Genomic DNA, 27957 nt, shown 5'->3' on the forward strand with positions numbered 1-27957 from the left:
ACCAGAAATAGAAACTTGATATATGACAGATATGGCACTGCCTATCAGTAGGGGGAAGGATCCAATAAGTGGTGCTGTTAACAATCAGTAATCCATATGGAAAAAATAAAAGTGGAACAAAAAACAGTTTGTTTTACGGACAAAACTGCAAAACTTTTAGAATAAAATCAAGAGAAAAATCTTTGAGATAAGGATGGGGAGGAGTTTTTAAAAACACCACCACGAAAAGAATGATAAATTAAACTGTATTAAATTTTGGAACATCTGTTCACCAAAACACCATAAAAAGAGTGAAAAACCACCATAAACTAGGAGATACTGGCCACAAATAAAATTCAAAAAGAAGTGTCACTGAAAATTTTATTACTCAATAACAAGTTATATAAGAGTATATAGTTAAAATTAGTTTGTAACGGAATATTCAGCATTATTTCTCTAACCTCTCAAATGCTCAAAATATATCTCTTATAGTCACAGAACACATGAATCCTATAGACTAATTTGCCCAAGAGCCTTTTTATAGCACATCAATATCAAAGGCCCATTTCTGTACACCCTAAAGAAACTCTTGCACAAGAATAGCTGAGGGGCAAGAAAGTTTGTACTAACAGTATGCCTAATAACAAAAATATGGAAACAACTAAAATATCTACTGGCAGAAGAAAAAGAAGTAGTAGAATTACCAAGAAAAGCATAAGAATGCTAATAAGCAAACACAGTCCAAGGTAAAGGTCACCTCCAGGATGAAGGCAAGGGAACAGGATTGGGGGTGCTCTTTTTTAAAAGTTTTTTGGTTTCTCAGGTATTCATTACATGTATTATTTTCTATGTATTAAATACATCATAAACCTTTGATCGTAAGACCATAATACACGTGGTCTTATTCATCTGCAGTGAAATGACCTCCAGGAACTTGAAAGTAAGCGAAATTGAGTAAAAGGACTATAAAGGCCTCCAGGCCTATTAGATTTAACTAAAACCTGACTGAGATCACTAGCAGTTTGAAAGAATGTACCTAATCCATCAAAAGGATTTAAGTAGTCCATGGAAGCATAGAAAATGAGCCAAGGACAAACACTGACAATACCTGTTTAAGCACTGCTAGAGGGAAAAACCTAAACTAGTGTTAGGTGACAATTCTCCATGGGTCTCACTTCTGCAGACCCAGTGTGTAGAGGTATTATCTGCCTTTGCTTCAGACTATCTTTTCAAAGATGTGTGAATAGGGAAACCCTTGAAAGATATAGCATCTCTCCTTTGAAGTTAGGTTTAGTTAACGAGTATAACAAAGACACTGTGTCCCTCCCTGGCAAAAGTCAGGCAGGATTATCGCCCATTATAAAAGACTGGGGTTCCCCAAAACTCAGGGTTCCAATATTGGGATGCAAACCCACTGAGTGTGCAATATTCACCTGAGCAGCTTAGCACCACCCCATGGGACTTGGGAAGCAAGGGGAACCAACACAAACATGAAGCTCATGCTACTTTATCGTGCTGTGAGTAACAGTCCTTTGTCTCTGACCTAGCAGTCTTATGTCTTCTGGCAGCATTGATATAACTTGCTAGCTAGGGTAAAATCTCACACTCTTCATATTTCTTGACAGCAAGAAAGTAGTCTAGTCCTTTTGGCAAGGTTATTCCTCTGATGTAGGATGCTTTCAAGGTGATGCTGTTAGCATTTATTCATGTATTCTTTCATTCAACAAATATTTACTGGGTGCTTACTCTATCTTAGGAACTTCTAGATTCCTGAACGTATCAGTGAACAAACAAAAAAAGTACAAATAGGAGACAAATTATAATCAGGAAATAAGTGTTATTAAGAAAAATAAAATAGCATAAGGATACAGTGATGGAAGGGTTGGTATTTCATTTAGAGTGCTCAGGGAAGGCTTCACAGAAGAGGTGACCTGAAGTAAGGAGCAAGCTCTGGGAACATCTGGAGGAAGAGTGTTCCAGATAAAAGGAAGAGCAGATGCAAAGCCCTTGAGGCATAGATATTCTTAATATATTTAAAACATAGGAGGTCGAGGTATTAAGGAGCTTGTGAGTGAGAAAGAATAGAAAATAAATCTGGAGAAGCCACGAACAAAATCATGCACAGCTCTGTAAAACCTCTGTATGTTGTTCTAAATAGGATGTTAGACTTTTATAAAGTTTTGAACACATTTGATTTGTATCTTTTTAAAGGATCACTTTGGTTATTGTGTGAACAGATTATTGGAGTGGGTGGGAAGGATAAGTGTGGAAGTAGGGAAATTAGAAGACTATAGCAATAAGAAATGATGACGGTCTGAGAAATATACTTTGAATGTAGTGCTTACAGGATTGCTGATTGACTGCTGATATCTACAGTATGAGATTGAGAGAGGAATGAGTCAGGATGGCTTCAAGTTTCTGCCCTGAGCAAATGTATAAGTGATATACCATTAACTTATATGGGAAACACTGGCATTAGACTTAGAGTGGAGGAAGGGGGATAATCCTAACTGAAGTTCCAATTTTGGGAGGACCAGAGAGGTTGTATGAATACATGCTATTAGCCTGGTACTTGCCCAGGTCATTACGATAAGTCCCCACCAACTTACATAGCCTGAGAATATATGTTTCTTGTGACCTTAAGTAACCTAATTAATCAGATCTATTAGCAGGGAACCTTTCACAATCTGTGTCTAACTTGAATATTTCAAACTATATTTATTTGCTGTGGTATGGCTGTATTGGGACTTGCTGGAAGAAAAATTCCCAGATGATCCAGAAGGTTTTTTATTTTCTCTTTACCCCCTGCCCCCATATTCAAGTTTTTAAGATAAAAATAACAATTAAATTTTAGGTTTATCCAAGAATGTGAGGGCACACACTGCTGAATTGATCAAGTCTGAATTTCATTAACATTCTACCTCCTTTTTAATAAATCTGTAGTTCTACCTAAACTTCTCTTCAGTCTAGAAAAATGAAGTAATTCCTCTTTCAGTGTAATTCCTGTGTCTTTGATCGTCTCCTTTGGGTCTTTATCAATTATTCTCTCTGTCCCAAATCTTTAACTTCTCACTTTCTTTATCCCTTCAAATTTTAAACATATTTATTTCCTCGGCCCTCCACCTTCTAGCTCCATCTGCTCTCCAAAGGAAGGCCTCTGTAGTCAAACTATTGAAAGGAGCTCAGGCAAAAAAAATAAAAAAAGTTGTTTCTTCTCCTGTCATGAATGCCTCCTAATCCCACTGGAACTATGCTAGGGGTATCAATTACCTTTACAGAGATGAATCCAGGATTCATCCAGGTCCTTTATTGGACCATGTAATTGCAATACATTAATTAACTACTCTGTCACTTACCTTTTTAACTCTCCTTCTCAGGCTTCTGAGACACTATTGCCCTTTCCTAGTTCTCCTATCTGTGTGACTCTTCTTCTTCAACACCCTGTCTTTTAACATTTAGTGATCCTCAGTGTTCCAGCTTTGAATACTATTCTTCTTACAGAGTAATTCAAACTTCTCTCATAGTTTTAATTTCCATCGTTAGATAATGACTCCCAACTTCAAGTTCAGTCCATATCTCTCCCTGAGCCTCAGATTTAGAAGCAATATTTAAAGAGACAGTGGTGGAGAAATTTCTAAATCTGTTCAAAGATATCAGCCAGATTCAAAAAGCTCTATACACCCAATAAAAAAAACCTAGTACCTAGGCATAGCATAATAAAACAGCGAAAAGCCAAAGATAGACAGTTATTTCTTACTAGCAATGATGGAAAAGTGTAGACAATGGTGTGACATCTTTTAAAGTGGTGAAAGAAAATAAATGATAACTTAGAATGTGACAGTCAGCAAAACATCCTTCAAATATGGAGGAAGTAAAAGATGTTTCCAGAAAAACGACAACGAAGATTCACCAACAGCAACAAGCAGCCAATGATCCTACATGGTAGTATGGTAATAAACAAGGGATTAAAGAACAGCCAAAAGCATAAGTAGACGGATAAACTGAAATCAATGTTGACTGTTTAAAATATTATTTTGGGAGGTTATACATACATACACGCAGAATGAATTTCATGACGACAACAACAACACAAACGGTAAATGAAGAAGAGATAAATGGCATTAAGGTATTGCAGGATCCATGCATTTTCCAGAAGTGGTTTAAAAAAAAAGTCAATTTAGGGTAGATTCTAAGGAGTTAACAATGCGTATTGTGATCTCTAGGATTACCATAAAAGCACTGAACTGTATTATTAATTATCTAATAAAGAAGAAAAATTAAGTAGTTAAATATACCTGAATAAGCCAAGTGGAGGAAATAATGAACAGAGAAAAATGGGGCAAACAGAAAACAAGTAAGATGGTAGATTTATACTATATCAATAATTGCAGTAAAAGTAAGTAGACAAAATACTCTAAAAGACAAAAACACCCTGAGAAAAAAACAAAACCCAACTGCATATGGTTTAAAAGAGACATCTTATATATGACACATAAATGTTGAAAGTACAAGGATGGGAAAACACACACTGTGGTAATGTTAGCCAAAAGAAAACTGATGTAACCATACTAATATCAGACATAGTAGGCTTTTAGGCAAAAAGTATTACCAGAGATAAGGAAGGATATTTCATAATGACAAGAGAGTCAATTCAACATAAAGGTATGACAATTATAAAATTACAAGCAATATATAATAGCCTCAAAATATATAAAGTAAATAACTGATGGAATTAAAACAAGATGATTCTACAATCAAAGTTGGAGATTTTTAAACATACCTTGCTCAGTTACTGACAAGCAGATTTTTTTTAAAGTTAATAAGGATAACAAACCTGACCTAATATACAGAAAGAACACTGCACACAACATCTAAGAATATGAAGTCTTTTCAAGTGCACATGGCACACGGATCTTATGTTGAGTCATTAAACAAGCCTCAACAAATGTTAATGAATGAAATCATTCAGAGTATATTCTTAGAATATCTGCAATAAAAAGAAAAGTAGAAAACCCCAAATGTTTAAAAATCAATCCATTTCTGAATAATAATGAAAATATGGCATATCATCATTTTGCCAATGACTAATGTCAGAAGCAGGGTAGTACACAGCAATTGACTGCACTATTCATTCAACTTCTACTATGTTTGAAATTTTCCATAAAAAAGGAATAAAAACCAAAATCCTGTAAAAAGCCTTTCTAAAAAGAATTAGAAAATCAGCATAGTCCTGTATCTGTTAAAGAAATCGATCTGTAGCTCAAAATCATCTGATAAAGAAAATTCTGGGCTCAGATGGCTTCACCAGGAAATTCTACCAAACATTTAAGAAAAACAACAAATTTTAAACTTTTCCACAAACTGCAAAAAAGAAACACTGCCCAATTTGTTTCATGGAGTTAGCATACCTTGATTACAACACCTGCCTGGGATTTTATGGGAAAAGAAAATTATATGCCAATCTCTTTCATGAACACAGACATAAGAATCCTAGATAAAATATTATTAAACCCAATTTTATGTGTGCATATGTTTATATGTGTATGTATAATGAGTATTATATGGCAACCAAGATGGGTTTATTCCAAGACTGCAAGGTTGCAAACCAATTATTTCAATTTACCAATCAACAAAATCAACAAGGAAAAAAATTAGAATCATCTCAATTACTGCAGAAGAAGCATGTCATAAAAAATTTAGTAATGTGGGAATAATAGATAGATACCTTAATCTGTTAAAAGGATCTATGAAAACATACAGCAAATATCATAGTTAATGATGAATGCAATGAATATACAAAGCTTTCCCCTGAAATAAGGAACAAAATAAGAAAGTCAATCCCCCCTGCACTAGAAAGTCCTAGCCAGTGTGACAAGAAACAGACATTTAAAAAATTTACAGATTTTAAGTACAGAGTTAATAAATTAATTTAACAATGTCTCTGGATATAAGATCAATTTACAAAATATACTTATAATAATTAAATACCTAAATAAACTTACAAAAATTAAATACCTAAGAATAAATCTAACAAAAGATAAATGAATGAATTTACCATTTCATGGATTAGAAGATTCAGTATTGTCAAGATGTTAACTTCCTCCAAATTAATTTATGAATGCAATACAATGTCAATCAAAATTCTAGGAGTTTTGTGGAAATTGATAAGCTGACTCTAAAATTTACATAGGTCAAGAACAACAAGATCTTAAAGGACAAAGCTGGGGGACATAACTCCCAGATCCCAGAAATATTATATAACTACTGTTATTTTAAAAGTGTGGTACCGGTATAAAAATAGACAAATAGGCTAAGGGAACAGAACAGAGAATAGAAATAGATCCACACACATACAGTCACATGATAAAGCTGAAAATGCAATGCACCTGTTTCAGAAAGCATAGATTTTTTACTATATGGTGCTGGATCACTGGCCATCCAGATTTGGGGGTTGTGGTGCAGGGAGGGAACCCTTGACCTCCTAATCTTATACCACTTATAAAAATCAGACATGAAAGAAAAAATAATAAAGCTTCTGAAAGACAACATAAAATATCTTCATGGTTTGGTGAGGATACTCAAAGATTTCTTATACATGACACAAAAAGCACTAACCACAGAGGGAATGATCACTAAATCACTCTTCTATTAAAATTAAGAGCTCTTATTCAGCAAAAGACATTATTAAGAGAGTGAAAAGACAGACCACCAGAGAGAAGATATCTGCAATATACATATCCAACAAAGGACTTATTTCCAAAATAAACAAAAAGAAAATGCCTATAAATCAATAAGAAAAAGACAACTCAATATTAGATGTGCAAAATACTTGAATAGGTACTTTACAAAACAGAATTTCTAAATGATCAATAAGCATATAAAAAAAGGTGCTCAACAGCAGTAGTAATCAGGAAAGTATAAACTAAAATCACAATAAAATACTACTTTACTTCCACTAAGTGACTAAATTGGAAAAAAAAAAAGGGGGAGGGGGGAAGGGGGGGCACAATACCAAGTATTCAGGAAAATTCCCATGACTAGTGGGAATGTAAACCTGGTACACCACTTTGGATTTTTTTGTTTTTAAGTAAAAGTGACACTCCATGAAAATGCACTGTGTTTAACCTGTGGTTTCTTGTGTCTTCTGGCACATGAATGTGTACCCAGGTTTGTGAAGCAACAAACAAGATTAAGTCCAAGGTGGTTTGCAAGACATAAAACCCCGACAGTCTGGCTCTTGCTCTCTTTGCCTCTCTTTTTCACCCTCCATGTTGTTTTCCCCCTAGATCATGCATACCTCTGCTCATACTGTTCCCTGCTATGGACTAAATGCTTGTGTCACCCCTGTCCCCCCCCAAATTATATGAAACCCAAACCCCCAATGTGATGCTATTTGGAGATGGGGCCTTCAGGAGGTAATTAGGTCATGAAGGGTGTGGTCCTGGTATGATAGGATTAGTGCCCTTTATAAGAGACACCAGAGAGCTTGCTCACTTGGGCGTTCTCTGGCACTGAGACAAAGCAGCTGTCTGTAATCCAAGAAGAGAGCCCTCACTAGGAATCAACCATGCTGGCACCCTAACCCTGGCACTTCCAAGCCTTCAGAACTGTGAGGACAAAAAACTGTTATTTAATCCACCCAGTTTATGGTATTTTGTTATGGCAGACTATGCTGACTAAAATTCCCTCTGTTTAAAACATTCATCCCCTTGCTCCTCCTGTGTTTTCCCCCCTAATTTTCATCACCAGCCCCACCCTCTTCAATTAGTTAACAATTTTTCTCATCCTTGAAAAGTTCAGGTGTATCTTAAGAAAAAACACAAACTCTCATCTTCCACAACGACTTCAATACCCCTATCCTGTGCTCCCATATCACCATGGAGCACGTATCTATTACGCCATCATAAACTCTTTTAGAACAGAAACTATGGTTTATGTTCCTTTGTATCCCTCTACTGGATAATGAAAATGTAACTAACACCTTTTCCCCTTTATCATCAAAAAATTTAAAGTCAAATTTATGACTCAATTATTACACCTGTATAGGACATTATGACATATATGTATTGTCTCATTCCGGATTTGATTCACTGTAAGTCTTATTCTCCTGGGTTTCTGTTGTTCTTTGACTGGTAAAGGGCAGATGGTCCTAATGTTCTCGTCTAACACATCCGATTTCTATACATATGAATAATATATTGAAAAATATTTATTTTCTCACCTGATTGGCTTGGCTTTGCAGGTAGACTCTTCTGGCATTCAGATCTTCAAAAGGAGAAGGTCTTGAGCTTCTGTAAGGCTCACTGGTTATAACTGTCTCTTGCTGGAAAGGATGATCTTTCACTAGAGAACTGGAAGTATCCTCTTCAGCTGCCTAATGGGAACAATCCCCAACTCATTAGTTACCAGAATGTAAAAAACAACAACAAAATAAGATACCTTCACTCTAACAAGAGTTTAGCAAATCAGTAAGTATGTACCACCACCATCAGTGTGTATGGCAATTCCCCAAACTCAAATATGCGTTAGGAAGCCATGTCAAAATAAAATAATATGAATAAAAAAAAAGAATCAACTTTATAAGCAAAATGGACTTTCTTAAAAAAAATAACATAGGAAGAATTAGAAGGCTATCCATGCCAAGTGAGAAAGATATCTAATTACAATAAAGCTGTTAATTATAACTAAAAGTGATATATGTACACAGAAAGTGAAGAAATTATGAGGAAGAAAATACAAATCAATAAAATTGTTACTTTGCAAGTTTTTTTTGAAGAACATTTTTCTTTTTACACAGTACCAAGGACTGTGCTGTGTGATACGAGGGATCGAAGAAGGAAGGCAGTAGTCCACGTAATTTTAAAAGTAATTGAATGAGTGACTGAATTAATTAGCCTGAATTTACTGATTATTTAGAAGGATTCAAATCATATACAAGACTCAGTGAAGGAGATATGTTCAATCAATGACAGTCACTAACAAAATGCTTTTGGAATTTCATAAACAATATTTCTGTGAAATAAATGTTGAATAAGTGAAACTTAGCACATTACAAAACAGAAAGTCCTGAAAAGGTTTTGTTTCTTTTTTTTTTTTAAGAAATGAGATAACTATTTGCTATTATTTTTCCCGTTAGTATATAATTATTTGGGAAGAAAAAGTGACAGCCAACTAAAATGACAGAAATACCTTTACTGGTTCATTCTAAAGTAAATTAGAGTAATCATTATAGGGCTAATAATTTTAAAAGTAGAAACCCTTACAAGCTTTTTTATAAAAATAAAAAACATTAAAATTTGATATTACTTCTAACATTAAGCAATAAAGTTCATAAAAGTTATTAAAATTTGGTATTCCTTCTAATATTAAGCAATAAAGTTCATAAAAGTTATGGCTAAGATATTATAAATTTATAAATGCATGTTCTGGTCCTTGCTCTGAAACAAAGAAGCTTTGTGACATTTAATTTTTCTGGAACTCAGTTTTTTCAATTAAATAATTATAATACCTATATTGTTTTATGACATGGATTCTCATAAGGATTTAGTGAGATGATAATATATGTGAAAATGCTCTGAAAACTAAAAGCTGTTATTTTATCAGGAAGCAATTAAGCTTTAAAAAATGTATCTGAGAGTCTACCGTCACTTAAAACTACATATGTCAAACCCAGTTAATTGCTATTTTTAGCTAATTTTCCTAATAGTTGCATCAATGTGTTATGACAGTTAATGCTAAGTTATTGGAAAGGAGGTGGCTAAACAATGGTATTCAGCAAACATTCTTTCAAAATGCATGATCAAAATTGGGAAGAGTAAAAAGAATTCGGGAAACGTATTTATTTGTTCCAGAGAGTTTTCAAAATAAATGACCCAAGTAACTGTCAAAAATCATAAGCAAACTGAATAGAAGAAAACAACAATAACAACAAAAAGGTTTAGAGAAAGGGCCTAGGTTGGAACCTTGTCTTATCCAACTTGGGTATGAAATTTAAGCAATTAACTTCTCTAAATGCTCCTTCTTATAAACTGGGTATAGTATTTGTATTAAAAATCTCAGGGTTAGTTGAGATACTCAAGTGATTAAAAATTATAAACAAGCATAAACTGTATTAGTAGTGATCATAATAAAGTAATTATGCTTTTAATGGTGACAACTATTTTGATCAGGTTGTCTTTACTGCATTCTAATCTAACTGAGAAGTCATTTAAGAATTGTAAAATATAATAAAGCTTACTTAAAAATCTGTATCTAAACAAATACAAAATGTTTACATGACCCAGTGTTTTACTGTACTGACTTAGGTTAATTCTACTTACATTAAACAGTAATAAATTTCATTTTGATTAAAAATACATTATTTTTTAAAGGGAAATATCAAAAGTACTGTTTTATTATTAAACAAATAAAATGTGTATAGTATTTGGGTAATAAATGATTTAGTTCAACTTAAAAATGCTTACCAAAATACCTGGAATTAACCTATTAATTAGAAATACTGGGACTTCCCTGGTGGCGCAGTGGATAAGACTCTGCGCTCCCAATGCAGAGGGCCCGGGTTCAATCTAGATCCTACATGCGTGCCACAACTAAGAGTTCCCATGCCACAACAAAGAAGCCCATGAGCCGCAACTAAGACCTGGTGCCACCAAATAAATAAACAAATATTTTTTAAAAAAAGAAATATTTCATACTACACAGTGAATTTATAACTATACACCTAAATGTGTCTCAGCTAATAACTAAAACATCTTTCAGGTGTCTGATATGGTAAAAATAAACTTTCACTGTTTGAAAATGTAGAGTCTACAATCTACAATAAGGGACATATTATCCATGAATTGTGAGAAACTAACATTTTTAGAGAATCCTAAACAGGAAAAGAGCATTTTCCTACTACCTAACTATGTCTCTTTCAGCAAGTTTAAATTCAGGGGTATATTAAGTTGACAAAGTATTAAAAAAAGTGGTGATAAGGAAAATGGTCATTCTCATTCACTGCTTATTCTATACACAGGAGTAAAATCCGGACCAACCATTTCTGAAAAGCAATTTTAGTAAAATGTATCAAAAGCTTTTAAAACATTCACACATTTTGACCACCTATTCAATCTAGTAAAGAAAAAAATGTACTAAATGGAAAGAGCTTTAGGCACAAAATATTTTTTCTCAGAATTTTTTTAATAGTAAAAATGAAGAAATAACCTTAACGTCCCAAATTAAGGGAATGGTTATGTAAATTATGGTATGCCCACTTAATGGAATGAGTGGTCATTTGAAATTAGGTTTATGAATAATACCTACTTTGTGGAGAATTGTTTAATGTTAAAAAATCAGTATATAAAATTTTATTTATAGTATTATAACCATAAAAAGATGAAAGGTTAAAAGGATATAAAATGAATGTTAATACTATTCCTTGATGGTATGATAATGAATGATTTTCCAATTTTTTTAGAGCTTATTTACTTTTATAAGGGCAATTTCTTTTAAAATCTAGGTATATACTTTCCCCCCTTCTTTTGATATAGAGTCATAATATTTAAAAATACAATTATATTCTATCAAAATAGTCAAGTAATTCAACTGACTAATGAACCAGTCACTTGCTTTTTGGCATAAGTAGATTCCTCCCTCCACCCCCCGCCACTCTGTATCTGAGATAATAAACTGAGACATTGTTCAACCCTTGCCCTAAACCCTTCTGGATTCATGCAGAATATCTCTTTTGGTCAGTAAAATAAAATAATTTTCTAAACAAGCTAATCTTCTGAGTGTCTTTCAAATCCATTTTCTCTTCTCCATATCCACTTACCTACTCTCTTAATGCAAGCTCTCATTATCTATTTTGCCTCTCTTATTTTAGTAGGTTTCTAAGCGATCTCCTTGTTTCCAGTCTTGTGAAAGGCTAGGCATGCAAATCTGTTGGTTTTTCTACTCAGAACCCTTCTAAGGTATCCAATTATCAAAGCTCTATTGGGGAACCCTGTACACACTGGAGAATAGAGGGCCGAGAATCATTATTGTCTGAGGAACGCTTTCAAGATACATAATTTACACAATCCATAGAAATGGGCTCTCTCACCCCAGAAGCACTGAGGTACAAGACAAAGTCCAAATTTATTTCACAGGAAAAAGAAATAGACAATAAATACATGAAAAGAAGATGCTGGACTTCAATTAAAGACTTAAAAATGTGATGCCAATTTTTTATACAGACTAGAAAAGATGGAAAATATATATAATAATACTCAATACTGGCAAGGGTATGGAGAAATAGGATATTTTGCACTGTTGGTGGGAGTGCATTTCTTCTTTGAGAAAGTGATCGTATATACAGATACATACACACACAAATAATCATCGTAGCACTCTTTTTAACAAAAAAAGAAAAGGAGAAAACATCCTATGGCTGTATCAGCACAGGACTGGTTAAAAAATTATGGTATACATATATGATAGAATTCTAAAAGCCATTAAAAAGATCTGTATGCAGTGCTCACAAGATATTGCTAAATGAAAAAAAGCTAGGGACAGAACTGTCAGTATGACATGATCCTATCTGTCAAATTGATAGGATGGATGAATAGGTATTTTAAAATTTTATCAGTTTAAGTAAAGATATACATACACCAAACCACTGATATTTCCCTTAGGAAATATTTTATATAAAGGACTATAGACATAATAATATAAAGGTAATAAAGTGAATATGTGTATACTTATCACCCAACTTAAGAAAGAGAAATAACCAAGACAACAAATATAATATTATCAAGACAACAAATAATAGCATCCCCCGCCTCTACCACTTGGATAGGTAAATATTATCTTGAAGTAGTTGTTTATTTTACAATTTCTTACTGTTCTTTACAGTTTTACATAAGTATTATTCCTAAACAATATTTAGTTCTAGATGCTTCTGAATTTTATTTGACTGATATCATGCTATTTGGGACATTTTGGAACTTGCTTTTTTTGCTCATTTTTTTTCATGAAACTTATTCATGTTGACATATGTACCAATAGCTCACTCATTTTCACTTCTTTGTAGTGATGATAGCTAACACCTATTAAGCATTTTCTATGTAGCAGACACTGTCTCAAGTACTTTACATGGGTTAACTCATTTAATCCTCACAACAACCCTTCGAGCTAGTTAGCATTATTATCTCTCTATTCCACAGGAAGAAACTAAAGCTCAAAGACATTATGTAACTTGCCTAAGATAAAACACTTAATTTTTTGCTATTTCAAACAAGGGTGCTAAGAACAATCTTCTACAGGCCTCATGATACATATATACAAGAATTTTTCTGGTACATATCCAGGGGTGGAAATGCTAGATTATAAGATACACGTATGCTCTGATTTATAAAATAAAAATTATTTTCCAAGGTGGTTTTAACAATTCACATATCCACAAGCAATGTTCTACATTCTCACTAAGACTAGGCATTATCACAACTTTCACTCTTATTTATTGATATGCTATTTAATTTCTATGATAATGGACTAGCCTTACTAAAAATTACATAGTATTTTCTTTTCATGAACAAGAAATTTTGAGAATGAACAAAAGAACTAACAAATGAATGCATAGGTTTGTTACTTTACCATGGCTCCTACTCTACTGTTTCATCATCTCCTTTTGCTTCAGATGTACTGTTTCTCTCCAGTACTGTCTAACATTTCACACTTCTGATTCTTTGTACATGTCATTTCCTCTGCCCACAAAGACTATCTTCAATTTTTCCACTAGAAAAACTCCTTTTTAGAGTTTGGGATTAACATATACACACTACTATATATAAAATAGATAATCAACAAGGACCTATATATAGCACAGGGAACTCTACTCAATATTCTGTAATAACCTATATGGGAAAAGAATCTGAAAAAGAATGAATGTATGTATATGTATAACTGAATCACTTTGCTGTACACCTGAAACTAACACAACATAAATCAACCATACTCCAATATAAAATAAAAATTAAAAGAAAAAGAACTCCTTAACATCGGCCATAAACTCCTCAAAAAGTCTGTTAATCCACTCCAAAGTTACTCCCTCCTCTGAACTTCCTCAAAAATACTTATATCTATCACCCTATATTCTAAGTGTTCTTTTATTTGTATTTCTCCCATGAGCCAGTAATGACAGACTTTCCCTCTTTTATTCCTAGAGCTTAGAACTATACCTGACACATAGTGAGTACGCTATAAATAATCAGTGACATGCAAATAACCACAAGTCAGATCACATTATATTAATATAGACCCTTGGGAGTAAATTTGGCAATAGAAAAAAATGTAGAAAAAGAACTCCTTAAACAACAATGAAAAGTCTTCACCCACAAAAGAAATAATTTTAATAACTGTTAAAAGTACAAATTACACAAAAAATTCTTCACACCCCCCCTGCATGGAATAGCACCTATTATTATTTGACATATATCTTTCTAGACTTCTTAATACATATATATATGTTTATAGTCTGTGTATAATTTGATTCCATTTATATATTTAGGTCTATCCATGTAGTGCTTTCTTTTACCACAAAACATACCATGAACCTCTCCCTGTGTCAATATATAAAGATGTACCCTGTGCTTTAAAATGGTTGCAAAGAAGTTCAATATTTGTATATGTTATATATTCTGTAGGCAAAACTCGAATTAGGGGCATTTAAATAGCTTCCAATTTTTTGGTCATATACATTGCAACACACCTCCTTATAAATACATCTTGGTGCACTGGTAATATTATTTCCTTAGGATTAATTCCCATTAATACTAGAGAGTATAAGCTACCCTCTAGCAAACTTACGTGCCCTTTGAAAACCTCTCAAGAAAGACTATTTCCTCACATCTCTACCCACACTGGGCCTTATTATTTAACTATCTCTGCCAAACTCATATAAGAAAAAAATTTTAATTGTTATTTTATAAAAAAGATTATTTGTACCATTTTCATTATTAAAATTAACAGTAGCCAAAACATTTTTTAAAACTTGGATCAGACTGAGTAAAAAGTATTCTGGCTTAGTCAAACCTGAATGTTTTTTACTGGATTACAACTCTTTAAAGGTAACAATTACTATGGGAAAAGGGGTGTAATCTCAAGTTAGGTGGTGGAAAATGCCAAAAAATCTTCCACAAGAGCAGGAAATCTAATGTATGATACACACAAAGGATGTACATACATTTGCATGAGCTCCAGCTTTTAAAAAGTTGTCTATAGCAGTAATATACATCCACATTCAATGCTTTCAGTACTATGCTGGCATTGGCTCATCTGTATTACCTAAAAAGTAAACCATGCCAATATTTCACGTACAGTGGAAATCTGTTCCACTCTCAGAGGCTGGTATAATAATTATTCTTCTATGGTTGCTCAGAGATTGTTTAGCTTTTTATTTCTCCAAGACTATTACAGCAATTTTGTGTGTAAAGGCAAAAGGATGCAGTATAAAGTAATAAAATAATTCTAGCTGTAGTTCTCTTTCAGAACATAAGTCTAGATGACAGCTGTAGAGAAAATAAATACAGATTTTGCTTTTCTCCTGCCTTTGTCCCTTCTCTCTATATTAATTCTGAGGCAGAGAAAACAGTATTATTCTGTAAACTTTTTAAAATGTACGATTCCCAATAAACAATATAGTGTGAAAAAAAGTGATATCACAGGCTATCAGTTGCTCCAAACTTTCATTCTTGTAGTTGTATATCACGAATCACAAGTTTGAACGTGTGACTGGGTCATATTCAACAAGAGAAGTTTTAAATAATTATATTATTAGTTTACTTTAGCATGATGAAAAAATTTTAGATGTTCTTTGATAAAGAAATCTTATATTTTAGCATTGCATATGTTAAAAATGCTATCAAAGCTATTCTTTTGGTATTTAAAACTATACAGTCAAATTATGCAAACTTAGAAAGCACAGAAAAGGAAAAAAATTACTAACAATTCTACAAGCCCAACAAAATCACTATTTACACTTTGATGTAGCACCCAGTAGCAATGCATTTTATATTTGACCACCAATGTCTCCTATTCTGTTTGCTAGATTTCTTTAGTTACTTTTTATTAGTTTAAGAATAAACTAAACTTTGAATTTTCAATTTTGCATGTCTATGAGCTTTGTCTAAAAATACTAATAGCGTATATAGTACTTTGTTTAGGCAACCTGAACACAGTAATCAGTGATGAAATAATATGGAAGGCATGTGAGAAAAGTACCAACATATAATGTCCAGCAAAAACAAAAAAGGAAAACAAGTCCTCCACCTTATTAATCAACAGAAAGTACCCTTTAAATGAAAAGTTAGTTTGGCTTAAATGTGGTATTAGGTTTTCAGGGATTGTTTATTGTCTTTAAATCTGTTTTTTAGTTAATAGGCAGGCAATAGTTGCATAGTTCCTGCTAACTATATAAACCTTTAGACAATCCTTTAATTGGTAAATCTATTTCTAGGATTTTATCCTAAGGTCACATTCAGAAGTACCAACAAAAATTAATGTATAAGACTGTGGAAAATAAAGTAAATGTTCAATGAAACATGAATGGTTAAATAAACTGTAGTACAGTTACATAATATAATGGCAAAATTCAAAGACTCTGAAATCAGACTGTGTGTGTTCAAATTTTATGATTTGTACTACTTAAATTCCAACCACTACTATCACTACCATTACCAATACAAACAAAAATCCTATCAAAAACACAATCAAAATGGAGAAGAGACTGATTCTGATGGTACTTTTAAAAAGAAGTATGTATTTGAATATAACATGCAAGAACAAAGGAAAACTTAAGAAGAAGAACCCAAAATCTTAATAACAATTACCACTAGGTAGGGATAAATGATTCCTGATTTCTTTATAATTTTCTAACTATCCAAATATTCTACATGAAGATTAGTTTAAGAGTCAAGGAAAAATTAAATAGTGACAAAATATTGTGCAAAAAGATTATATAGAGTTTTTTTACTCCCTTATTAGATAATTAAACTCAATCTAAAATATATAAAGGTTACAGGAACTTAACTATAAGGTAGGATGGTGAGAGATCACGGTAATATAAAATCCATTTTGCTAGCTAAATAAAGTTCTATCCATTAACTTAGTTTTCAGATATAGAGCCTTATTAAAATGTTACCACCTCTGAAAATGAGTACATGAACAATTCATATCCCCTTTGACTAAAGTAAATGACTTTGAACAATAAATGTAAATCACAATCCTTTTAATCATTTGGCTCAAAAATGACCTTACTTAATTCTAAAAAAGAGTAAGTTAGTCAAGTATTTCTCAGTGGCGAAGAGAAAATATGATACCTTTTCACTTCAGATCAATTAGGTGTCACCTTTCTTCTGCCCCAAAGCATGGAATCTGAGATCTTTTCCTCTTATAATCACAAACCAATCGTGAGGTGAGTTTTATGGGTTTTGTTAGCAATCTAGCCTATCTGAACAATAAAAACTGTTATGACTAACAACTCTGGTTGGAAAAACACTGTAAAAATAATCTTAATTAAATGTAAGCTAACATTAAAACAAAACAAAAAACCCCACCTAACCGGCTCATTAAAATAGTTAAATAAAGAAACCAAATGAAAAGAACATTCATACCTTACTGCTGCTTGGGTTTTTTTTTTTTTTAAACTCCTTAATTTTGAAGATTTTTCTTCAAAAAACCTTTCCTACCAACTATGTATATGGTCAAAACTGTACTAAACATCAGGGATAAAAGATGAGCAAGATACGATTTTAAATCCAAATAATGATGTTATGAAAGCTTTCAAAGACAGGTATGAAATAGAAAGGTAAATACCTTTCTGATGATTTATGATACCGATAAAGATACTGAATTGCTGAAAGCTCAAAGTTGTCTACCAGCAAATAATCAAATGTTCAGCATAGTTTTTGGAACAGAACAGGTGCTCAAATATTTACTGAATGAATTAATAAGTACTCAAAATGGAGAGGATTTCCACTCTGATATTTAAAGTCTTAAAGACATTTATGATCTAACTAACAGTCATTACTTCCTTAGGGTTAAAATAATTAGAGAATGGGTTATTCTTTTAAAGCCATTTTAGTTGTCTTTGAAAATAATCACTAATAAAGTAAACCTGACATAACCACTATCATAAACTACAGTCAACTTGCACTCAAAATAATTTCAAAATGTTTATGTATGTCAAGCCCATAGGTGGATTACAAAACAATAATGTACTTTGTTCCTAATAAAGTGGTTAACTGAATTAGAATACTTTATAACCTCCAATACATTCCAAAATAAGAATGATGTATGTGAAAACTGTAGCATATCATGAAATAAATGGTACTAAAGTAAACTTAAGAGTTTTCTTTGGCAGTTTAATTCTGTAAGTTGATTCTTTTTTTAAAAATTTCACATTTTGCTAGCATCTCAGTATCCCCCAGCCCCTTTTGGTGTAATTAAGGTTAATATATTATACATACATAATCGGGCTCAGAATTTTTTAAACTAATAAGAACTGTGTTTTTTTCTACCTGAACATACTTTTAGTTGTAAAGGGGCTATAAAACCAAGATATAATACAATCTTCTATTGAAAAATGGAATTTAACCTAAGCTAGATGTATCATCTAAAAAAGTTGAGAATGGGAGCAAGATGAAATGAACATGACTATAAATGTTAGCTTTCATTCTACTCATCTTCCTTTTCTGCTTATGTATTGGTTAGCTGTTAGTGCATAACAAATTACCACAAAACTGCAGCTTCTAAGAACATTTACTATCTCATAGTTTCTTTGAGTAAGAAATTTGGGAGCAACTTAGCTGAATGAACTATCTCATAGTTTCTTTGAGTAAGAAATTTGGGAGCAACTTAGCTGAATGGTGTTCCTTAAGTACAGTTCCTCTCATTGTGAGGACCCATGAACTAAACAGACAAATTATCTGCCCCACACACAACCAAAATACAATGGTAGGACAGGCAGAGGACAACTGTTATAAAACTTCTGGTTCAGAATAAGAGAAAATGGAGTCACTGATCCAAAGTAATTCTGTAATCAAGGTGGGAACATGTTAGAAGTTCCTTGAATATGGGAATAATTCTCCATAGCTCTTGGCTCTGCCCTTTGAGATTTTGGTTCTATTTCTGAGTTATCTTTCCGTTTTATGAAAGGAAGTCCATGTTTACATGTAAAATGTTTTTCAACCTGCTTCCTGCCAGTAAAATTTTGGGGATCCAAGGGGCCGCTCCTCAGACTGGTAATATTTCTGCCAATTAACTCTTTAGAAAACTTTGTGGGTCTCTTGGGAATCTTACTGGGATTCACTCTGTTAGACAAAAAGCACAGTCACAATTCTGAGACAAACTCTTCTCTACTTTAAATTTCTGCTGAGGACACCCTTAATCTGCTTTAAGCCCTCTTACTTTGATTGAAAGGTTCTCTGAGGCTCACATTACATCTTTCTGAGGTTTTAACAAAGGATTTTATAGTCACACCACTGGCTTCATCTTTAGACAAACCTATTCTGAGAGTGCCCTGGATATGATCTTTGCCTGGAAGCCATTTCCTAATTTTAGCATAGTGTGACATATTGAGAGGATGAGAATTTTCAAAACCAGCAAGTCCTGGTTCTTTTTGTTTGTTTAGGAGCCCTTCCTGAGCCTATTTCTCCCATCCACTGCTTTACCATAACCAGAAGTAGTACATTTTCTACTTCACTTATTACTACAGGTGACAGTGTTGCTAAACTTTCTGCTACTATATAACAGTGATTTCCTTTCTTTCAGTTTCCAATATGGTGCTCTTCATTTTCATTTAAGACCTCATCAGCAGTCTCCTCAAAGGCTTAACTTTAAGCTTCCACTTAACAAGGTGGTTCCGGCTCACAGTCCCTAGGGAAGTTACAGTTAAGACATCAACCATGACTGCAGTCATCTGATGGCTCATTTGGGGGTGAATGACCTGCATCCAAGATGGCTCATTAACATGTTTATTGTCACAAAACTTCAGTTCCTCACCACAAGGACATCTCCATAGAGTTGCTTGAGTGTCCCCATGACATGGCAGTTGGCATCCTCCAGTACAGGGGATCTAAGAGAGCCAGAAAGAAGCTGCAATATCTTTTATGGCCTACCTTTGGAAGCCATACTCTTGTCATTTCTACCATATGCTCCTTATTAAGAAACAACCCAGTAAGTATAGCGCCCACTCAAGGGGAGGAGAATAAGATTCCACCAAAAGGAATATAATTTAAGAATCTATTTTAAAAACACCAGAGTAAGCAAAAACCAAGAACTAAAACTTGATATAAAAATTGCTCTTAGTGAAATTACATTTACATGGAAGCCTATTTTAGAGTCTCTAGTGACAATGCACATTTTCTATTTTATTATGAAAATAAAAACCAAGCAAGTGCTTTAGTATATAATGAAGCTAAAATATAAATAACTCTTTTAGGTGTGTGTGTGTGTACGTGTGGGAGAGAGAGAGAGTGTGTGTGTGTGTGTGTGTGTGTGTATAACCTGTTGGACTGGAGGCAGTGGAGAGAACTTACTATGAAGCAGAGATCCCAAGGAGCTCACAACAGATTAACTACTCTTGTTGCTTTGGTTATACAGTAATTCTCTTTACTAGCCATTGATGGCAATATGCACAAAGTCTTGCAAACAATTAAGTCCTGTAAAAGTTTTTCCTCTATACAGTGCTATATATAGAAATGAAGTAAAACCAAAGCAGAATGTTAAAAAACTCTTTTTAAAGTTGAATTTTAACCAAATTTACTCTCTTCACAGGGAGCAATTCAGAAAATGTTTTCCCATTTCCAGCTCCATATTCTCATTGATACCAGAACAGAACTTTAGGAAACACTTAACTATAAAAAGTATACTTATTTTGCATTTTATTACTTATTTCTTATACCTAATTAACTGAAACTCAGTTTTTAAAATAATAATTAACCATCAATAAACAGATTCATATATTAAAACACAAATAAGAACTCTTAAATGTACAATAAGGATAATGGGTTAGGATACATCTATTGAAAACAAATTAGATAGACACAAAAAAGATTAAAAATTGTAAAGTTGAAAAAATATTTAAGGTCACAAAATATCATTATGTATTTAAGTGAAAAAAAAAAAGCTACAGAATAATGATATCATAATAACACATGTGTACCCATTTATTTGTCCAGAAAAAAACTCAGAGGCCATATTTAAAAATACGTATGGGACTTCCCTGGTGGTCCAGTGGCTAAGACTCTGTGCTCCCAATGCAGGGGGCCCGGGTTCAATCCCTGTTCGGGGAACTAGATCCCACATGCTACAACTAAGAGTTTGCATGCCGCAACTAAAGATCCCATGTGCCACAACTAAAGATCCTGCATGCAGCAATGAAGATCCTACACACGGCAACAAAGATCTTGCGTGACGCAGCTAAGACCTGGAGCAGCCAAATAAATAAATAAATATTTTAAAAAATATGTATGATGGTTATCATGGATGGTAGCATATCTATGTTTTATTTTTTGAACTTTGCTATATTTCTCAAATTTTCAGAAATAAAAGCCATTTTTATTTTCTGATTATAAATGTACATAAAACATTTTGCCATGTCCTTTAGGTGATGACTATTTTTACAATAATATGAATAATTGATTATTAATACAAGGTATACATATAAATTTGGGTTCTTTCACTATTATCCTAAAAGTATTAATACTTTAGGAAATTAAAAGTACTAAAAAGAAAGCCATATATCTCAGAATCCCACAATCCAAAAGTAACAAAATTATTTAACATTTTAGCTGAGTAACAATGGATGACAACACCATATAATTATCTGTTTTTACTACTCAATACACTGCAAGTAAATTAATAATAAAATTTTTAGTGGTCGCATGACAAAGATACCTTAATTCAACCATTTCCATTCCATTTAGATAGCTTATTTTTTATTATCAATATTTCATACACATACACACCCAAAAATCTGTGTACACAAATTTTTTGTGTATCTCTATTTCCTTAAATTGATTCACTGGATCAACAGGTATGAATATTTCTTTTTTTTTTTTTTAAGATTTTTTTTTAAATGTGGACCAATTTTAAAGCCTTTATTGAATTTGTTACGATACTGCTTCTGCTTTATGTTTTGGCTTTTTGGCCACAAGGTATGTGGGATCTTAGCTCCCTGACCAGGGATCGAACCTGAAACACTGGAAGGGGAAGTCTTAACCATTGGACCACCAGGGAAGTCCTGTTTCTATTTTTAAAGCTTTTAAATACATTATTACCAAACTGCTTTCTACAAAGAATCTACCAATTTATATTTTCTCTAGCAGAGCGTCAATCTGTCAACCTCATGAAAAGACACAGTCTGGGGTAGTATTAATTTTTAAATCTTGATAATTTCATAACTAATAAATGTTAATTTATACTACCTGCTGATTACTAGTGATATAAAACAGAAGGGTGTCCATATGCTTATTAATAATTTGAAATTACTTTTCTACGAATTTTTAATACAAGTACCTTGCCTATGCGGTGGGGTATCTGTGATGGTTAATTTTATCTGTCAACTTGGCTAGGCGATGGTGGTTTGGTCAAACACCAGTCTAACTACTGTGAAGGTAATTTTCATATGTGACTAACATCTAAATCAGTAGACTCAGAGTAAAGGAGATTATCCTCCATAAAGTGGGTGGACTCACTCTGGAAAGACTTAAAGAAAAGACTGAGGTCCCCCAAGGAGGAAGGAAGTCTGCCTTGAGAGTGCCTTCTGACTCAAGAGCAAAACATCAACTCCTGCCAGAACTTCTGGGATGCCTGCCTACCTGCCTACCCTGTGAATTTCGGACTGGCCAGTTCCCACAGTCACATGAGCCAATTTCTTAAACAAACAAACCGAACAAAACCAAGTCCTCTTTACACATATTAATAAATACATACATATATATGTATATATATATATATATATATATACATACACACATTCTATTGGTTTTGTTTTCCTGTATTGCCTGACAAATACAGTGTCCAGAAATTTCTTAAGAATTTATATGAATTGTTTATTTATTAAGGCTAGTGATTTCCTCTACATCCTTTATGTCTAGAAATTCCTTTTAATCCAAACTACTTACTTGTAAGTTGTCTTCTGCTCCTTCAGTTTCATTTTTAAATGCTGGGCATCCTAAGAAAATGGGTAAAAGTTAATTAAGCATAGAATTTTTGTTTTAGATTTTAGTATTGCTGACTCATTGATAATATCACTATGATACTGTAGAAGACTAATCAGAGATCATTCTGGACTGCCTGGCAACCAGTCAGATGTTGGTCACTCATACTTGCCCCTCTGTTAGATAAAGAGAGAATAAAGTGATTGCTTTCCTCTTCTACAGGTAAATTTCCAGTTACTTACTTAAAGAGGTGTCTTCTGTGAAAGTACGCTATCTCTGGCAAGCCCTGCCTCTGATTTCTCTGAAATACTGAAACTGCCAGGAAGAGTATATGCACCACACTCTTCTGGTGTTTAGGTGATGCCCACATGATTTATTCAATTTTTCTAAGTACTCTGACCCAGGAAACAGTATTTAGTACCCCCAACTAGGATTTTAGTAGCTTTAGTAAGGAAAAAAAATGAGCCTTAATCCACTGTTGATAGTCAACAGCCAACTGTTGCTATTGACTTTTGTGCACCAATGCCTCTATATAAGTTTTCATGGCGTTCAAGAGTGCCTTTAGTTCCAATAAATTAATAAGGAAGGATTTACCTTAGCAAAGTATTCTGAGTTTATGCTACCCTTGAGACATAGCTTGCATGGAGATGAAGAGAAAGCTGCCCTATGGAAAAGGTGCATAGTTTATTCTTACTGTCATGGGAGGCTAAGTAAGAAAAATTTAATGGGATTGTTGAAAACCTATACAGTGGCTGATAATAATGCTAACCAGTATGTTTTCAAAAATGTTCAAAAACAATGAGACAGGCTGAGTACTGTAGTCTATTCTACCTGGCTAGGTGTTTGTAAGCGTCTCCTTATTAATTTTCTTTTAAAAGGTTAAACCCAATCTATCTGATCCTAGTGAAAGAAGTATGTTCCTATGGGGGTATGAATGTGGGCATAAAAGTATTCAAAACTAAATATTCCAGCAACCATGGATAACGATTTTCTTTTTAAAGCACTGGTTCTTCAACACTAACAAAATATCAGAATTAACTGGGAAACTTTAAAAAAATTATAATGATGCCAGAATACAGTCTCAAACCAATAATGTCAGAATCTCTGAGGGGTGAGGCATTGGGCATCATAAATTTTTTTATTTTTAAGTTTCTTGCAGTGGTTTGAGAACCACAACTACTACTGGAGAATCTGAAGATCCATATTCATCTTGCCCCTCCCTAAATTCATGATATATAATCATTTGACAATTCCTCACCACATTTGAAATGCACAGAACTTAAAAAAAAAAGGAATGCCTCAGCACCACTCCCCGGGCAGTCTGATTCAAATGGGCTGGAGTGGGGACCAATTATGCTATTTTTCAAAAGGCTCCCAGGTGATTCAAATGTGCAGCGAACAATGAGAACCCTGATATAGGAAGAAGTTATGGGTTCTTGTATTAAAAATGAGTGCTACCATTTCATGGAATTTTTTTCTGAATCAGAAATCAAAGATTGTTTGTTTACCAAATTCTAGTCTTTCAAAGTAGCTAAATACATTATTTAACTTCAGTTTCACACAGTTAGCAATACATATTTGTACTAAGCATTTCCATGTTCTTGCCTATGGTTTGTCTCATAATTAGTTTATTTCTTCTGATTTTCCTACTAAAATGCCATCTTCAAAATATATGAGCCACAATGTTGTCAACACATTTTCATTCAGTTATGTTGTATAAGAAGGTTATTTCTAATAGAGATAATGTTTCTTCTCAATAAGAAAAACAAATCAAGTCTTAGTTATGACTTCTTTGGGGGAAAGAAATGGGTTTTAACGTGATTTCTTTTTGTTTAATTAAGCAGAGGCCAGTCTTACGTGTAAATATTCTTCCTCCCTTTAAAACCTGCAAGCTTTAGAGTTAATGATCTTAACAGATTGGTTAAGATATACAAAGGGATAGATTGGGTTGAGGTCTCTGCCAATCCTTATTAATGAAATCAGATAAAGCAGTAAGGAAGGTTTTGCCATAGAATAACTGGAGTTGACATATATTTGATTATTACAAATTTTCTCTTTATAATTACCAAAACAAGGATATGAGTAACATACTCATGGAGGATTTTCAAAGTTCTACCTGACTGCTGCCCTCTTCTTTGAGCTTTTATTTTAAAACTTTCAAATTATCTGAAGTGTGCTGTTGATGGGCTCTTCAAGATAATACAGGTAATTGGTATATACTGTGATGTGACAAACATAAAACAGATTAAGGAGCCCATTATTTTATCTTCACCTACAGTCAGCTTTCAAAGCCTGATCTCATATCACAAAAGCTGACTTGCTTAAAGTCACTTCTATTATATATAACTGATAAACAAATTAAGAAAACAGTCAAAATAACCTACCTTGAGAAATATCCTCTATAGCTCTTCGAATGCCTCTATCAAAAGCCCTAGCATCAGCAGGACTTTGAAAGGTAAGGCCAAATTTCTTGTCATCAATCTTCCAGTGGTGAAATGTTGGAGTGACCTTATTGTAAATGAGGTCTTTTTTAAGCATACATTCCAAAACCACCTGCCAAAAGTTAAATGCCAAAATTACTATACATATATCAAATGCATCTAATGTAGCTCTTAAATACAAAGGTAGGTGAGAAAAGAGCTGTTATATTTTAATAAAAGCACCCCCACCCCATTAATACAGAGGTCTTGCTACTTAAGCTACTCACAAAGTCACTCAATACAGAAATTAAGATGGGATTAAAGAAGATTCTGGAAAGATGGCAGGAGGCACCATCTTCCCACCATTCTGGGAAGATGGCAGGAGGCAAGAAACACCAGGAATCTGTCTCCCTACCTAGACAAAACTGACTGGCAGAATCTGTCTGCTGTGACTATGTTAGAACTCTATAGAGTCTGTTGAAAGCTTGTAACTTCCAGGGAAGACATGGACAGTAAATTGCAGTTAATTTTGTCAATTTCAGGTATTAGCACAGTAGCAGCACCTCCTTCATCCCAACTCCCAGCCATAGGGCAGGGAGCTGTGCACATGCAAATTACAGAAGCCATGGTAGGTAAAAAGGACCTTATCCTCCAAGTATCAGGGATCGGTGCTCTCATCACTAATTGCTGCTTCTGATCACAGAGGTGCAGACAAAGAGGAGGGTAGCCATTTGCCACTGTTGTATCTTCCCTCATTGTTGCAAGTTCCTCTGCATCAGAATGAAGTGACTTCCAAGGTATTTAAAAAGCCAGCTCCCTTTTTTATCTGTCATTTATCACTTTTTCCCATGATGGGAGCCAGACATTGAAGACTAGGACATTCAAAAATAACTACATATACAGGAAGAATTAGAAAGTGACTATGCATATCCAGGGAAAGGCTCAGAAAAGACATGAAAAAACCTTAAATTTACACCTCAGGCTGATCCTTGGCACAGAGACAACCTACAACAATCAAAAAAACGAAAACAAAAACAATAACAAAAATTAGGAAACTCCAGGGAAGGGAATAATATGATTTCCATATTACCATATTCCAAGTTACCATATTATGATTTAAATGTCCAGTGTTCAACAGAAAACTCCCAAAGCATTCAAAGATTCTCCATATCTTATTTAGTTCTTTGAGCATCTTTACAACAGTTTTTTTAATAAGTCTTTGTCTAATGATCTGCCATTGGGTCTTTTTCGGGACATTTTCTGTTGATTTCTTTTTGTTTCTTTCAGTAGGTGATATAGCAAAGTATGACATAAAACAATGCATGAACAAAATGGAAATAACAATAAAGAGATAGAAAATCTAAAAAGAAACTAAAAAATTCTGAAGCTGAAAAGTAAATAACTAAAATGAAAACTTCAACTAGAGGGATTCAAAAGCAGATTTGAGTAGGCACAAAAAATAAACAGTGAACTGGAAGATAGGACAACAGAAATTAGAGTCTGAGGAGCAGAAAGGAAAAAGACTGAAGAAACGCAAACAGAGTCTAAGAGACCTACGGGCAGCATCAAGAGGACCAACATACACATCGTGGGAACTAGAAGAAGAGCAAGAAAGGGGCAGAGAGAATATGTGAAGAAAGAATGGTTGAAAACTCCCCAAATTTTATGAAAGTCATGAACATAAACATCCAAGAGGCTCAACAAACTTTGAATAAGATGAACTCAACAGGCCACACAGAGACACAGAGATTCTTCAAAGTAGCAAGAGAGAAGTGAATTGTCACATAAGAGGAATCCTCAATAAGAACGTCAGCAGATTTCTCTTCAGAAACTTTGGAGGCTAGAAGATAGTGGATGGACATATTCAAAGTGCTGAAAGAAAAAACTGTCAACCAAGAATTCTATATTTGGCAAAAATATCCTTCAAAAGTAATGAAGAAATTAAGCCATTTCCAGATAAACAAAAGCTAAGGGAGTTTGTTTCCACTAGATCTGCCCTGCAAAAAACGCACAAGGGAGACCTACAAGGTGAAATAAAATGACATAAGAAAGTAACTTGAAGCCATATAAAGAAATAAAGGTAAATACAAGGGCAATTATAAAAGCAATATTTTTAACATTGGTTTGAAACTCCACTTTATGTTTTCTATCAAATTTAAGAGAGACTATTACATTTAAAGAAAACAATGAATCATTAGTGTAAAAGCTAAGTATTGCTGTAACTGTGGTGTATAACTCCAAATATTGTTTTCTACAAAATTTGAGAGACTAATACATTTAAAAGAAGTATTAATTTATGTTTCTGGGTAAACAATGTATAAAGATGTAATTTATCAACAAATGAAAGGGATGGGGTCAAAGCTGTAAAGAAACAG

General features: G+C 33.5%; 1 protein-coding gene across 1 annotated transcript in view; it reads right to left on the bottom strand.

The window, feature by feature from the left end:
- The window catches only part of SPRED1 (sprouty related EVH1 domain containing 1), a 118810-nt gene that overhangs the window by 22513 nt on the left and 68340 nt on the right, over positions 1-27957 (bottom strand). Inside the window, exons 3-5 of the mRNA XM_036843081.1 lie at positions 25547-25715; positions 23127-23176; positions 8201-8353 (exon numbers count right to left, since the gene is read on the bottom strand). Coding sequence (XP_036698976.1) covers positions 8201-8353; positions 23127-23176; positions 25547-25715 — 372 coding nt within the window. The remainder of the gene's footprint in view (positions 1-8200; positions 8354-23126; positions 23177-25546; positions 25716-27957) is intronic.

The sequence above is a fragment of the Balaenoptera musculus genome, chromosome 2, assembly GCF_009873245.2.
Source record: "Balaenoptera musculus isolate JJ_BM4_2016_0621 chromosome 2, mBalMus1.pri.v3, whole genome shotgun sequence".
In the NCBI taxonomy this organism is placed as follows: Eukaryota; Metazoa; Chordata; class Mammalia; order Artiodactyla; family Balaenopteridae; genus Balaenoptera; species Balaenoptera musculus.